The sequence below is a fragment of the Cibotium barometz genome, chromosome 7 (genome assembly GCF_041138505.1).
Source record: "Cibotium barometz isolate CiBa-2024 chromosome 7, ASM4113850v1, whole genome shotgun sequence".
Classification (NCBI taxonomy): Eukaryota; Viridiplantae; Streptophyta; class Polypodiopsida; order Cyatheales; family Cibotiaceae; genus Cibotium; species Cibotium barometz.
In genome coordinates this window covers 39906432-39920931 of record NC_141052.1, presented here as the reverse complement: position 1 = coordinate 39920931, position 14500 = coordinate 39906432, and the positions used below count along the sequence as shown (strand labels likewise).

General features: G+C 43.0%; 1 protein-coding gene across 1 annotated transcript; it reads right to left on the bottom strand.

Annotated features, from left to right (window-relative positions):
• Positions 1-6982: 6982 nt before the first annotated feature.
• On the bottom strand, positions 6983-13592 carry LOC147636998 (pentatricopeptide repeat-containing protein At4g04370-like). The gene has a single exon (XM_086800597.1). The coding sequence runs from the start codon at positions 13281-13283 to the stop codon at positions 10002-10004; it is 3282 nt and encodes a 1093-aa protein (XP_086656723.1). The 5' UTR covers positions 13284-13592; the 3' UTR covers positions 6983-10001.
• Between the last annotated feature and the right edge of the window lie 908 nt (positions 13593-14500).

Below are 14500 nucleotides of genomic sequence, written 5' to 3'. Positions count from 1 at the left end.
GGGTTTCTCTTCAAAAAATTTGGGTGCTATAATACTAGCCCCTTTACTTTACCTTGGCTTGCACCCATAACCTTGAGTGTCACCATGACAGTCCATGTGCAACACATCATGATGAAGGTAAGCACATTATTAAACTCAGGAAGCCCTCCACTCTCAAGAATTAGTCCATTCACCTTGAAGTTCTCAAGGATATCCTTGTATAGGCCAACAGGGTTGCCTTTTGGATAGGCACCCTTTTCTATCAAATTTGACAAAGAGAGATGGGAAACTATGAGTTTTTCCCAATGCAATGCGCTTAATGATAAACTATAGTATTTGGTACCTGAACTCATGAGCTTATGAAATGAAAGCTAGCTATGTATGTGGGCTAGGATACACATATCTTGCAAATAAGGAAGGCACCAAGGGCTGTCAATTGTAAGAACGAAGTCCATATATACATAATAATTTCAATAATGAGAAATCATATGTTGCCATATATATAGGCAGTGATGTGTGCGAACACACACTTAGGACCGCCGGGGCACTTTTTCCCTCTTTAGGAGGTTTTTTCCCCCAGCTTGTATATACGCCCATCATTCTAGGGCTAACTTATCTTTTGTATATTGAAACAATCTAATACTTTGTGTTGTGTGCATTCTTGCTTCTTCTTCTCCAAGCTTTGTGTGCTTTCCTGCAACCCTAATTCCAACAATTGGTATCAGAGCAGGCATCGGCTCCCAGGGCTATGCCGCCAGCACCCTCCGACTCATGTTCTCCGATTGAGGTGAGCTTTTACGACGAGCACTTGCAGGTCCCTATACTTTGCAAACATGCCCGCAAGGCTTTGCGTTCTCAGAAATTGCATCTGAGGTCGTTTCGGGCTCCGTTTTTGCATTATAAGTTCTGCACATGTGTTTTCGTCATTTTGTGCAGAAATTTCGACAGTGCAGTTTTCTACAAAACAGACATAGGTATTCTATTGTGGACCGTGCTACATAGCACGAGTTGTTTTCTGTTCAGTCTTTGCTTCATTACAGGTAGCTTTTGCATCAGTTTCAGTCAGTGGCCAATGGCTAATAACAGCAATGATGTATTTCGCATGTTGTCTGCTGATGACAAATTGGATGCAGACAGCAACTACCCACTTTGGGCATACATGATGCAGCATGTTTTGGTTGCAAAAGGAGTGTGGAACATTGTGCAGGGTATGGATGTACGTCCAGGTTCTGTGGATGTAGGATCTGTTGAGGATGTTGCAGGTTCTAGCAGCTCTACTGTTGCTGCTGTTTTACCCACTGCTGAACAAGCTCGTTGGGATGGTAAAGATGCGTAGGCTCATGCCGTGATTTCACTTTCTGTAAAAAAGGTAACATCACTCCACATATTCGTTTAGCTAAAACAACAAAACAGGCTTGGGATATTCTAGCTGGTTTGTATGCAGGTCGTAACGAGGTAAAAATCTCTTACCTGCGTAAAGAGCTAGAATTGAAGATTATGCAGGAAGATGATAACATGAATGTTTTTCTTGTTGAGATTAAAGATCTCAAGGAACATTTGATTTCTGCAGGTGAGATTATTCCTGATCATTCTCTTGTGCAGACTGTTCTTGATGCTTTACGTGAGTCATATCAGACTTTTGCTTCCACGTGGAGACTTGTTACTGAGGACAGACCTAATGTTGTCAAGTATGATACTTTAGTCAACAAGCTCTTGCAAGAAGCGCAGTCTAGGCAAAACAGGGCTAGGCAGCGTGTAGTTGATCAGGCATTTACTGCTGCCTAGCAGAGAAGAAGTGGTAAGGCAGCCCCTTCCACTGTTTCTTCTCCTATTAATAGGTCTGCAACTTCTTTTCCTTCCACAGGTAGCAACAATAGGTCTGAGAAGGCTCTTGATAAAGGCAAGAAAAAGATCAGGTGCAACTATTGTAAGGCAACTGATCATGTCATTAAGAATTGCCCTAAGCTAAAGGCTAAAGAGGGAAAGAAGAAAGAGTCAAATGCAGCCACAATAGCGGATGCTTCTACAAATGCAGATTCTGCAAATGTTGTGCAGGATACAGAATGGGCATTTAGCGTGTATTGCCAGTATGACCCATCTGTACATGATGCATGTTTGGCAATTTCTGTTGACTCTCATGTATGGTATTTTGACAGTGGTGCTACAATGCTACAAAGCACATTACCTCGCATCGTGATATGTTCACTTGTCTTGATGCTGTCCCTAATGGGAATACTGTCACATGTGCCAATAATGCTTCTTACCCAGTAAAGGGCATTGGTAAAATTATGCTTACTGCTGCAAATGGCAGCGCTTTCACACTTTCAGATGCTTTGTATGTGCCAGGGATAAAGAAGAATCTATTGTCTGTCTCTGCGCTTGCTAGACTTGGACTTGTAGTCAAATTTGTGGATGACAGATGTACTGTTCATGATTTGACTTCTGGGGATACGATTATTGTATCTCGAACCTTGTTTCATGGGCTGTATAGGCTCAATTCTTATGACAAGTGTGTGGAAGATTCAGCAAATGCAGTTTCTGATGAAAAGGCAGTTTCAGATGCAAAACTATGGCATGCTCGTTTTGGTCATCTGAACTTTTCTAGTTTACTGCGTTTGCAGAAATTTGATATGGTTGCTTCATTGCCCCCTCTTGAGGCACCATTGAAACATGTTTGTGAACGTTGTATTTTGGGCAAAATGCAGCGTTCTGCGTTTCCAAAGGATGGTTATGTGCGGGCCAATCGCAAATTGCAACTTGTACATAGTGATGTATGTGGGCCTATGCAAACTCCGTCATTTGGTAAACACTTGTACTTCGTGACTTTCATTGATGATTACTCAAGGCATGCATGGGTATATCCACTGAAGGCAAAGTCCGAAGTGTTTTTGTGCTTCAAACAGTTTTTGCTTATGGTTGAAAATGTATCCAATTGTACTGTGAGCACCCTCCGTTCTGATCGAGGGGGGGAGTACATGCCTAAAGAGTTTGATGCATTTCTGGCTAGTCGTGGGATAAAACACCAATGTACAGTGCCGTATACCCCTCAGCAAAATGGTGTTGTTGAGAGAAAAAATAGGTCACTTATGGAGATGGCACGATGTATGGTCAAGAGCCAAGCTTTGCCACATGCGTTTTGGCTTGAGGCTATCATGTGTGCTGCATATGTACTCAACAGGTGTCCCACTAAGGCCTTCAGTCTGTTACTCCATATGAATCTTGGCATGGCAGGAAGCCTTCTATTGGTCACTTGCGCGTCTTTGGTTGGTTGGCCTATGCTTTAGTGCCTATGCAACAACGTAGAAAATTGGATGATAAGACTGTCAAATGCATTTTTGTTGGTTACAGTGCTGAGAGCAAGGGTTATAGATTGTATCATCCGCAGTCAAAGCGTATCTTGATTAGTCGAGATGTTGTTTTTGTGGAAGATGCTATGCAGCCTTTGTTATCATGTACCAAAGAGACAGGTGTGAGCTCACGGGATGTATTTGATACGTTGTTGCCTCTGTTTATAGGTGGGAATTCAAATGTAAGTCCTAATGAGGCAAATATTCAGCCTATGCAGATTTCAAACGACATCATAGATCAACCTATTTCTAATGCAGATTTACAGGATATAATTTATGAGGATAGGGCTGAAAATGAGCAGGCTAGAAGTATGCCTAAATGGCTAGTGCAAACCTTGCGTGATAGTAAAATTGATGCACCTATTTCTAGTCGTACTCGTTCAAGTTTTCAGCATGCCTCTTATGCATCAGATTGTTTTGCTTTGGCTGTGTCTAGTATGTGTGAAGAGGAAGAACCTCTTTCATTTGATGAGGCACAAAAATCAAAAAATTGGTTGGCTGCAATGCAAAGTGAATATAATGCTATAATGAAGAATGGTACATGGTCTTTGTGTGATTTGCCTATTGGTAAAAAGGCCATTGGATGTAAGTGGGTTTTTAAGTTGAAACGAAAGCCAGATGGCAGTGTTGATCGCTATAAGGCTACACTTGTTGCAAAGGGTTATGCTCAAGAAAAGGGCATTGATTTTGATGAGACCTTTGCTCCCACCTATCGTATGACTACCATTCGCAGCATTTGTGCATTGGCAGCTCATAATAGTTGGAATGTACATCAGTTGGACATAAAGACTGCGTTCTTGAATGGAGATTTGCATGAGGAGGTGTATGTATCGCAGCCTCGTGGTTTTGTTCAAAGAGGGCAGGAAAACAAAGTGTGCAGATTGAAAAAGGCTTTATATGGTTTAAAGCAAGCTCCACGAGCTTGGTATGAAAAGATACATGCATATTTGACTACACATGGTTTTCAGAATAGTCCAACAGAAAGCACTTTGTATGTTAAATATGTGGATGATGTACATCTAATCATTGCTCTCTATGTCGATGACATGCTGCTCACAGGACGAAATGAGAGTCATATTGCTGATTTTAAGGCTGATTTGAATGCCTCTTTTGAGATGTCTGATTTGGGGCATTTGCATCATTATTTGGGGATACAATTTAAGCAGTGCGATGGAGGTATTGCTTTGTGTCAAACAAAGTATATTGAGACATTGTTGCAGAGATTTGGCCTTGAAGACTGCAAGCCTATTGCGATTTATGTATGCATTACAAGGCTGGACATTCAGTTTGCAGTCTCACAGGTGAGCAGGTTTATGCATAGCCCAGGGTCTCAGCATTGGAAAAGGCAGTTAAACGCATCTTTCGCTACTTGAGTGTGGCACCATACATCTTGGGTTGTTTTATCCCAAAGGGGGATCGTTGCCGCCAGATTTACATGCTTTTTCAGACTCAGATTGGGCTGGTTGCTATGACACAAGAGTGTCCACAAGTGGTTTTTGTTTCATGCTCGGTAGCTCATGCATATCTTGGTTGAGCAAGAAGCAACCTACTGTGGCCACTTCTAGTTGTGAAGCTGAGTACAGGAGGGCAGCTTTCACAGCTACGGTTGAGTGTGTGTGGCTCAGACGGCTTATGGCTGACTTGGGTGTTGGACAGGAGTCTGCCACCTCTATCTACACTGACAGTCAGAGCGCATTGGCAGTTGCGAGAAACCCAGTTTTTCATGCTTGCACAAAGCACATTGAGGTGCATTATCACTATGTCAGGGAGAGACTCTCAGCAGGAGAGATCAGCTTGGTCTATGTGCCAACACAGGACAACCTCGCCGATCTTTTCACAAAGGTGCTTCCTCGTGAGAAGTTCAAAGCTTTCCGCAAAGCTTTGGGCTTGCTCCCCTCCTTTGTAGACTGATCTACTTAGGGCATGGCACTTCCCTATACATGAGTGCCAACTCTCGTTCACACCATCACTCCCAGGAGGGATTTGTTGCCATATATATAGGCAGTGATGTGTGTGAACACACTTAGGACCGCAGGGCACTTTTTCCCTCTTTAGGAGGTTTTTTTCCCCGGCTTGTATATACGCCCATCATTCTAGGGCTAACTTATCTTTTGTACATTGACACAATCTAATACCTTGTGTTGTGTGCATTCTTGCTTCTTCTTCTCCAAGCTTTGTGTGCTTTCCTGCAACCCTAATTCCAACATCATATATCATAGATGTATCTTGTGAATAAGGCACCCAAGGTGGCCAATTGTAAAAATTAAAGTCCATGTATAGAAAACAATCCCAAAAAAGTGAGAAATCCTAGAATTCTATTGTGAAAACCGAGTCTCCATTATTATTAATCACCATCACCATCACCATCACCATCACCACCTCCATTCTCTCACCACCTCCATTCTCATCACATTTACCACATTATTATTACTACCATAATCATCATCGCTATTTAGGGATTAACACCCTTGGTTACCTTTGTATTAAGGCTCACAAGAAGCTTTTGGACTAAGGCTTGACTAAGTCTCTGCATTAAGGCCTAAAGCCCTTGAAATAAGGCTTAAAGCTATGCCTATATTTGGTTGGGTGATTTTTTATAAATGTGGTGTGACTATTGTCTTTTAAAGTGTGGCTTCTCAAACAAGAGTTGGCATGATAACATACTTTATAGTGGATCAATTTCGATATTTTTGACTTGAGATGTTCTTTTAATCTCTCTAGAGAAATTCTAGTGAAAAGGATAGGTTCGTAACAAGTTTTTGGTACTCTGTGATTGGCCATGGTATCTCATGAGGATTAATGCACAATCCCAAGTAGATAGCATAACATTCAAAAGAAGGTTGCACAATCCCAAATAGATAGCATAAAATACTTTCAAATTGGCATTTGGAAATTTTTGTTTTAGGTGTTTGCCAAGATCATCTAAAAATGTAAAGGCACTCCAACCTTTTTACACAATCTACTATCTTCATGCAATTATTATCATATCATCATAAGAGCCTATGCATGAAGATCTCTGTCTTAAACCTTTGATAATCTGCCATTTAGATGCTTCTTTGGGAAGCCATTGTCACTTGAAATGTACTCCACCAAACTTTGATTCCCCTACACACAATCCCACATTCCTAGAATGTACCCTTGCATGACCATTAAAACCTTCAGGTCATCTTTATCCTGATTTTAATCTTCACAATGAAGTAAGTCTATGATTAACCTAAGGCATTTATGGATTGAGCTTTTATCATCCTTAGCAAACTATCATGTACATTTTTTGGCCCTCTCAATTTATCAGTTGCTTTAAGGACAGTAAGTTCAATATCAAAACAAGTTTCCAAAAAGATCTCCATATCCAACTAACAATCTCTTGAGGTAACCCATGAAATCTAAAAACTCCTACCAAGCTCCTTCCATGAGATGCTCATCCATTTTCAACCCTTAGTAGTTATAAAGCAATGATTAAATCTATTCTTGCATGTGCTTATTTACCCTCCAAAATAGAAAATGGTTGTAGCACTTCACCCTGGTCAAGTTGCAAGGCCTACATTGGTTGCTGACATTTATGATATATTTCGATAGGCCGTGCCTTTTATTTTTTAAACTATCGTCGTTCTTTCACATGTCTTGAACTAATAAATGCAACTAATAAAAGCATTCTTGTGTCAATTTAACAACTCTTACCTCACTGTAGTGAGTCCAATAATTATAAATCTTATCTCCTTCCCCTGTTATGCCCTTTAGGCACATGATGACACTTCCACATGCACAAAGCCTTTTGTAGCAAGACCTGTTTTAGATGATACATCGGATCCAAGATATGAATTCCAAAATCAAGTTATACTCTTAGCTACCTGCCCTATACCTTCAAAGCATACCCAAGCCAAGAATCTATATGCCTGCATTGGAGTGCAGGGAGTTAGACTTGACCCTAGATTATCTTCGTTAGAAGCCCGATGCATTAACTGCCGAGCTAGCATTCAAAAAAAAGAAGTCAGCTCTCATTGCTTTATCACCTTCATATTGACCAACTAATTGATGAACTTCTCCTAAATCTCTCCTTCCTTTTGTATCCTGTTGAATTAGGAAAAATGTGGTTGTGCCTGCTCAATTTCATATGAATCTACCAAGCTACAAGTATCCCTTGGGTGTTGGCTAACCTTAAGGTGGCATAGCACTCTCTCAAAATGTGAAGTTGTAGGGCTTCTTGCAAAGCGGGCTTGTTGCGAAGTCACCTGTTTCACTACTTTTGTTGTGCTCATGTTGAGGATATACACAGCAATCATCTCTTGCAATGCTTTTGTTGTGCTCGTGTTGAGGATGTAGACAGCAGCATTTACTGCCTTGACACAAAAGGATTGGGCTAGCCCTCTCCTGTTGCCAGGTTGCCATTTTACAAATTGCCCTATTCTCATGCCATGCAACACCATTTTCATGTAGAGTAACTGTTTTCATAAGCTATTGCTTGGTATCATGCTCCTGTAGATATCATCATATCTTCAACATATCTCAATTTGAACCACGATAGACTACTCTTTGAATTCCCAAATGCGTAAGCCTTTGTATTACGGAAGTAGACCTGAATCTTCCTAAACAAAGCTGTCACAAAACATGTTTCCAAAGACCCCTTCCAATGTCCTGCCAGGATGCCAGGCATCAGAGCTGCCCCATCATGAATGAGCCAAAACCGGAGAACAAGATGATGAGGGTGGGGCAATTTCTTCTTGCAATGATCCCTCACAAGGAAGGGACCCGTTGTCAAAGCTGCTCAAGGGTGCAGTACTCTGTCTGATCACAGTGGTCCACATAACCTTCTACGCAAGAAGAAACTTTGGTGGTATGCCCTCATAATCTGAGGAGGTGTGAGCTGCATCAACAGTTGAATTGCCACGTACAAACTAATTATTTGGCTGAGTCACTCATCTGCAACCAAAGCATCGTTCACATGCCTCCATAATTAGGCAACCGTGTGCGCTCATCTATGGTATGTGTTCATGTTTCCCCAAAAAAAAATAGGTTGCACATGTTGTGTGACTGGAGCATCTGTATTGGCCACCTTATCCATACAAAGCCATCAGTCTCCACCAATTTTCTCCCTCTCTCTCTCTCTCTCTCTCACTCACTCACTGAGCACACGTGCGTGCATGCATGTGCGCGTGTGTGCGCATGCGTGCGTGCGTGCGTGCGTGTGTGTGTGTGTGAGAGAGAGAGAGAGAGAGAGAGAGAGAGAGAGAGAGAAATTTATGGCACTGTAGGCTGCATGCTATTCTGCAATAACTGTGCTGGCCTATAAAAGCCCTTGGATGGAAATTTGTGGGCTACTTTCACTCAGACCCCTGGGTGCTAAGCTTCTCATACTGCCTTTGCTTGCTACTGCCCACACTGCTACCTTTATGCTTATACTTGCTGCACTTCTGGTGCTTTGGCTTGCTGTCAATGCTGCCCCCTCAGGTACCTGGCCTCACCTGAATCTTCCCAATGGAAGAAAAAAGTTTGGTATCCAGCCTCACCTGGCTCTTCCCTTTGGTATCCGGCCTGTTTTTTTATTTCCACTTAGCACCTATGAACAGAACAGGGGCTCAAAACTGCCAAGCCTGATTTCAGCTCCCAAAATCACGTGGTTGAGAATAGTTAACAATGGATTTACCTCAGTGGTTTGCTTCTTTGACTTTCCCATACCTGAAGGATAAAACAAAAGGAAGAGGTCTCAAAAACCAATGCCCTATCCAATTACATAGTATATTGAATTATATAAAGGGATTCCTCGTTAGTGACTGGGTAACTGAAGGTTGGTCAACCCACATCAATGCATCCCTGCATGCAGTACATATATGTGGGGAGGCTCCTGATGCATTGCTACCAATCATCAAAGTGCACAAAAGTTGAAGGCATCTCTCATTTCCTTACACAGGCACTACCAGTAGCCCTCATTCAATCATTTTCAAAGCAGAGGCAAACCACAACTCTGCAAAAAAACTGTGTATTGCTTTACTTTGAATGGCACCATCTTAAAATCCTCATGATCTCAATAGGCATCTTACAAAACACACAATGGTCTCAGACATAATAGGCATCTTACAGTGGTCTCAGACGTAGTGATCAGGCACTTGTGCATGTGCATACAACTTGTCTATCTCTGCATCACCAAGTATGCATGTAGGGAGCAATTTTCCTTGTCATGGAAGAGTCCATAATTGCTTGTGGGACTGTCATTGCAACCCAACCATACGGCCAAACACTCTCGACTACCCCCAAGCGTTGGGGAGAGATTGGGTAAATACACCTGAACACGAGGCCAAACCATAGACCAGCCGTGTCCCATATGCACCAGGGGGGTTCAGCAGGTCACTACCTGCCTGTAGGGTTAGACTAGATCCAGACCCACACACTGTCAATCAGCAGTGTGCACACCCACTCGCTTACATGGGCCCCAGGCCCTATGATTAGCCCTGCTTTTATGGGATTATTAACACACTCCAACTGCTAACCCTCCCATATTACACCTTGCATGACCCATAGAGGACTCCAAAGCCAATCCATCCAAGGATGTGAAATAAGACACCTTTCCTCCATTTAACAAGGACATCTCCACTTCTCATGGAACCTTTATTTGGGGGGTTATGTATTACTCCCACTTCAAAGGTAGGCGCAATCTCTCTGATGTCAAATTCAGAACTTTCCTTAAATTGTTCTCATTGCCTCAATCCTCTTGACATCCTCCCACATGCCAGCATCTACATAAATGTTGGCCATGGAGATATATGGTGCAGCATGTCTTTTGTCCAATACAACAGCCTGTTGAAATGCCTCACTTCCAAACACTGTGTTACCCCACTTCCGGCAAGCACCCAACACAGTATGCCATACCACCAGATCAGGTTGAGCAGGAAGTTTCTCCACAATTGCCACACCCTCTTCCAGTTGACCTGCACGGCCATACAGATCAACCATACAAGTGTGGTGCTCAAGGTGAGGAGTAATACCACACAATTGGCACATGATCTCAAAGTACTCCTGGCCTTTATCCACTAGACCCACATGACTGCATACATTGAGAATACTGAGAAATGTGACTTCATCCGGCTGTATGCCATCGTTCTCCATTTTCAAAAGCAGGCAGAAGACTATTTCGCTTTGGCCTTGACGAGCATAACCTGTAATCAATGCATTCCAAGTAGCAAGGACCCTTCCAGATGATGCATCAAAGACCTGCTGAGCATCCACCATGCTCCCACATTTGCCATAGATGTCAATAAGAGTGGTTTCCATGATTACTTCAGTCTTCTCAAGCCCATCGAGTTCACAAATCTGAGCATGTATTTGTTTTACACTATCGATAGCTGCTGGGTCTCCGCATGCTTTCAGGATGCTCACAAATATGACACTGTTCGGTAACAGGCCTTGCTCTTGCATACTTGCATAGAGCATAGAAGCCTTCTCCTTTTCTCCTTGTTCAGCATAGCCCAATATCATTGTGTTCCAAGAAACTACATCCGGAGACACGCCCTCCAACTTCATCTGCTGAAAAAAGTTCAATGCTTGTTCATCAAGTCCGTGTTCAGTATAACCTCGAATTAATGCATTCCATGAGACCTCATCTTGTACTGTTAGCGTATCAAACACTTCTCGAGCTTCTAAAAGTGACCCACATTTGCAGTACATATCCATTAGAGTGTTGCCAACTAGAAGATCTGTTTCGAATCCCTTCTTTGCAGCCTCAACATATAGTTCTCGGCCCTTATCTATGGCACCTAAGCTGCCACAAGCTTTCAAAATGCAAGCCCATGTTACAGCATCCAGAAGTACACCCTCTGATTGCATTTGATGAAGACAGATCAATGCTTCCTCGCTAGGCCCATATTCGGCAAAACCTACAAGCATTGCATTCCAGGAGACTACATCTCGAACTGGCAGTTTGTCAAACATTTCACCTGCTTCTATGAGGGCACCACATTTGGCGTACATACCAACCAAAGTATTGCCAACAAAAACATCTTCTTCAAACCCAATCTTGATTATATCAATGTGTATTTCTCGCCCCTTATCTAGGGCTACTAAGCTGCCACAAGCCTTCAAGCTGCAGACAAAAGTGACAGCATCCAGAGACACACACCCCCTTCGAACTTGTTCAAAGCATTTCAGCACTTCTTCACCATGCCCATGTTCAGCATACCCTGCAATTAGGGCTGTCCATGGGACTGCATCTTGAACTGGCAGCTTGTTTAAAACTTCCCGTGCATCTGAAAGTGATCCGCACTTAGCATACATATCCACCACTGTGTTGCCAACAAAAGGATCTCCTTCAAAACCCTTCTTGACAATCTCATCATGTAGGTTTCTCCCACTATCTATGGCACCGATGCTCACACAAGCTTTCAAGATGCAAACAAATGTTGCAGGAACTGGGGTCACACCTTCCAGTTGCATAGGTTGCAAACAACTCAGTGCTTCTTGACCAAGCTCATGTTCCACATATGCTGCAATCATTGAGGTCCACGATACTTCATCTCTAACCCGCAGCTCTTCAAAAACTTTCTTTGCTTCTATAAGTGAGCCAGATTTAGCATAAGTATCCACGAGAATGTTATCAACAAACCGATTACCAGTAAAACCCATTTTCACAATCTGTGTGTGTATTTTTCGGCAACTTTCTATGGCACCTATGTTGCCACAAGCTTTCAAGCTGGAAACAATGGTAACAGCATCTGGAGACAAACCATTCGACTGCATCTCTTCCACACAAACCAATGCTTCCTTACTAAGCCCATGTTCTACATATCCTGAGATCAATGCAGTCCATGAAACTACATCTTGGACTGCCATCTCATCAAATGTCTGGCTTGCTTCTGCAAGCGAGCCACATTTGGCATACATGTCCACCAAAGCGCTGCCCATAAAAGAATCTCTTTCCGTTCCCTTCTTAACAACCTCTGCATGGAAAAATTGGCCTCTTTCCACTTGACTGAGCCGTGTACAAGCTTTAAGTAGGGCCACAAACGTGTAGTTGCTAGGATCAATGGAATCATGTAGCATTGCCTGGTACAGGTCCACAGCCCACTGTACTTCCCCGCAGTCAACATAGCCTTGAATGAACGAAGTCCAAGAATGCTCATTTCTATAATCCAACCGGTTGAATGCCCGCTCTGCATCGGCCATGCCTCCACATTCGACAAACATTGGGATGAGATAATTCCCTAACCCTTTGTGAGCTTCCAGCCCTTTATCACACAGGTTCAAATGCACATGCCGGCCATGCACAAGATTTGATGTTTTCCTACACTTCTGCAAGATGCAGATGAAATTCTCTACTGAGGGCACATCAGTTGTCTGTAACAAAAAGGCTAGTGCATCCTCTATGCTCAGCATTTCAAAAACATCACCAGCGCTGTGGTGTTGCCATGTCACTGCACTGTTTCTGGATTGTTGCCATGTGCCAGCATCCACAGATAGCTCAGGCATGACAATGCCCTTGTTTGGTTCTTCAATACTCACTAGGTCTTCAACTGACATAGCGTTTTCGGGATTTAAAGTTGCCATACAGCTGCCGCTGAGTGTTCCCATCTCCTCCTCTATGTTCAGCATATCTAAACCAATGGGCAAAGGCGCTTTGGCATCATGGGTTCCCATGTCTTCATCTATGCTGAACATATCAAAGCCCATGGACAATGCCCTACCTTTGCCCCCATGGGTTCCCATGTCTTTCACTATGTTCAACATATCAAAACCCTTGCCCCTGTAAGTCTCCATGACTTCATCTGTGCACACCATCTCAGAACCCATGAAATCCACATGTTCGACATCCAATGCATCCATGGTAGGCGATCGACTGAAGTTGACCTTGCCCGTGCGGCCAAACCCCAGCAAAGCAAGCTCTTGAGAGCTTGGCGATGCCACAAAATCATTGCTTACCATGTCTTTTGGGCTTTGCCAGCCGTGCCAGCCGTCAATCCACAACGACTGCATGGCTAAACATCATATTCTACAAAAATATGCAGCATCACGATTCTCCTGTTCAGGAATAATGAAGAATTGTTGGAAACAGAAAGTCTGAGCGGAGCGCGAAATGGAGGTAAATCGGTTTCTCTCGTTTGTCTTCAAAATATATGGTGTTCTGTTAAGGTGTTTCGTTGTCAAAACCCAGGTCATGGGTTCGAACCCTGCTGGCTACCCTGATTGATGCCTTACCCTTGTGTACCAATTGAAGCTTGCCCCTGCTTTGTGGGATAAGGGGGATCCCATGGGTACTAAGCCCGCTTCCTAACGCCCAACTTTGAAAAAATATATATATATATATATATATGGTGTTCCAGAGCACACGTGAAAAAGTAAAATTTACAATTTTTGAAAGATTACATAATTTGGAAAATAAAGTTAATTTACCTACACAATTTTTTGGATGGGTGTTGCTTAGTGCAGAGGTGCAATTGTGAACAGGTTTCATACTCTTGTTTTGGACAGTTTTTGCTCTTATGTAATTGTGTTTTTGTAGTGGATATCTTTTATGCAATTGTGGAAAGCTGTGTAGTTTTGTTACTATTATGGATAGCTTCTATATATAGCTTTGTTGCTGTTAGTTGAAAGCTTTTATGCCCTTGCTACTATTTTGATGTGCTTCTTTTGGCAATATGGAAAGACTTGTTGCTATTATGGATAGAAAAGAGTCATCATCAAGATATGTTTGCAATGGCATGGGGATGGTCACCGAGAGAGCTTGGTGGAGGGAGATTTTCTCGACTGCCCTCTCTCTCTACTAGAACAATCTCTCTCTAACTATTGCCAGTACCATCTCCGCCCACCACTGCCCAGCCTAGCCCACACCACCAACTTTACTCCTTCCTTTGTCTCTCTATCTATTACCACCATCCCTTCCAGCCCACCAGCCCAGCCCACACCACCAACTTTTCTCCTTCCTTTCTCTCTCTATCTATTACCACCGTCCCTTCCTCTCCCTCCCTCCATTTCACTCTCACACCCTCCCTCTATCTCCTTCTCCCACCCTCTTCCCTCCCCCTCTCTCACTCTCCTTTATCTCCCTCTCCCTCCCTCCCTTTCACTCTCCATCTCTTACTCTCTCTATCCTTCTCTTTACTCACTCTCTATCCCCCCCCTCTCTCACTCTCTCTATCCTTTTCTTTACTCTCTCTATCCTCCCCCTCTCGCTCTCTCCTTCATTTCCCTCT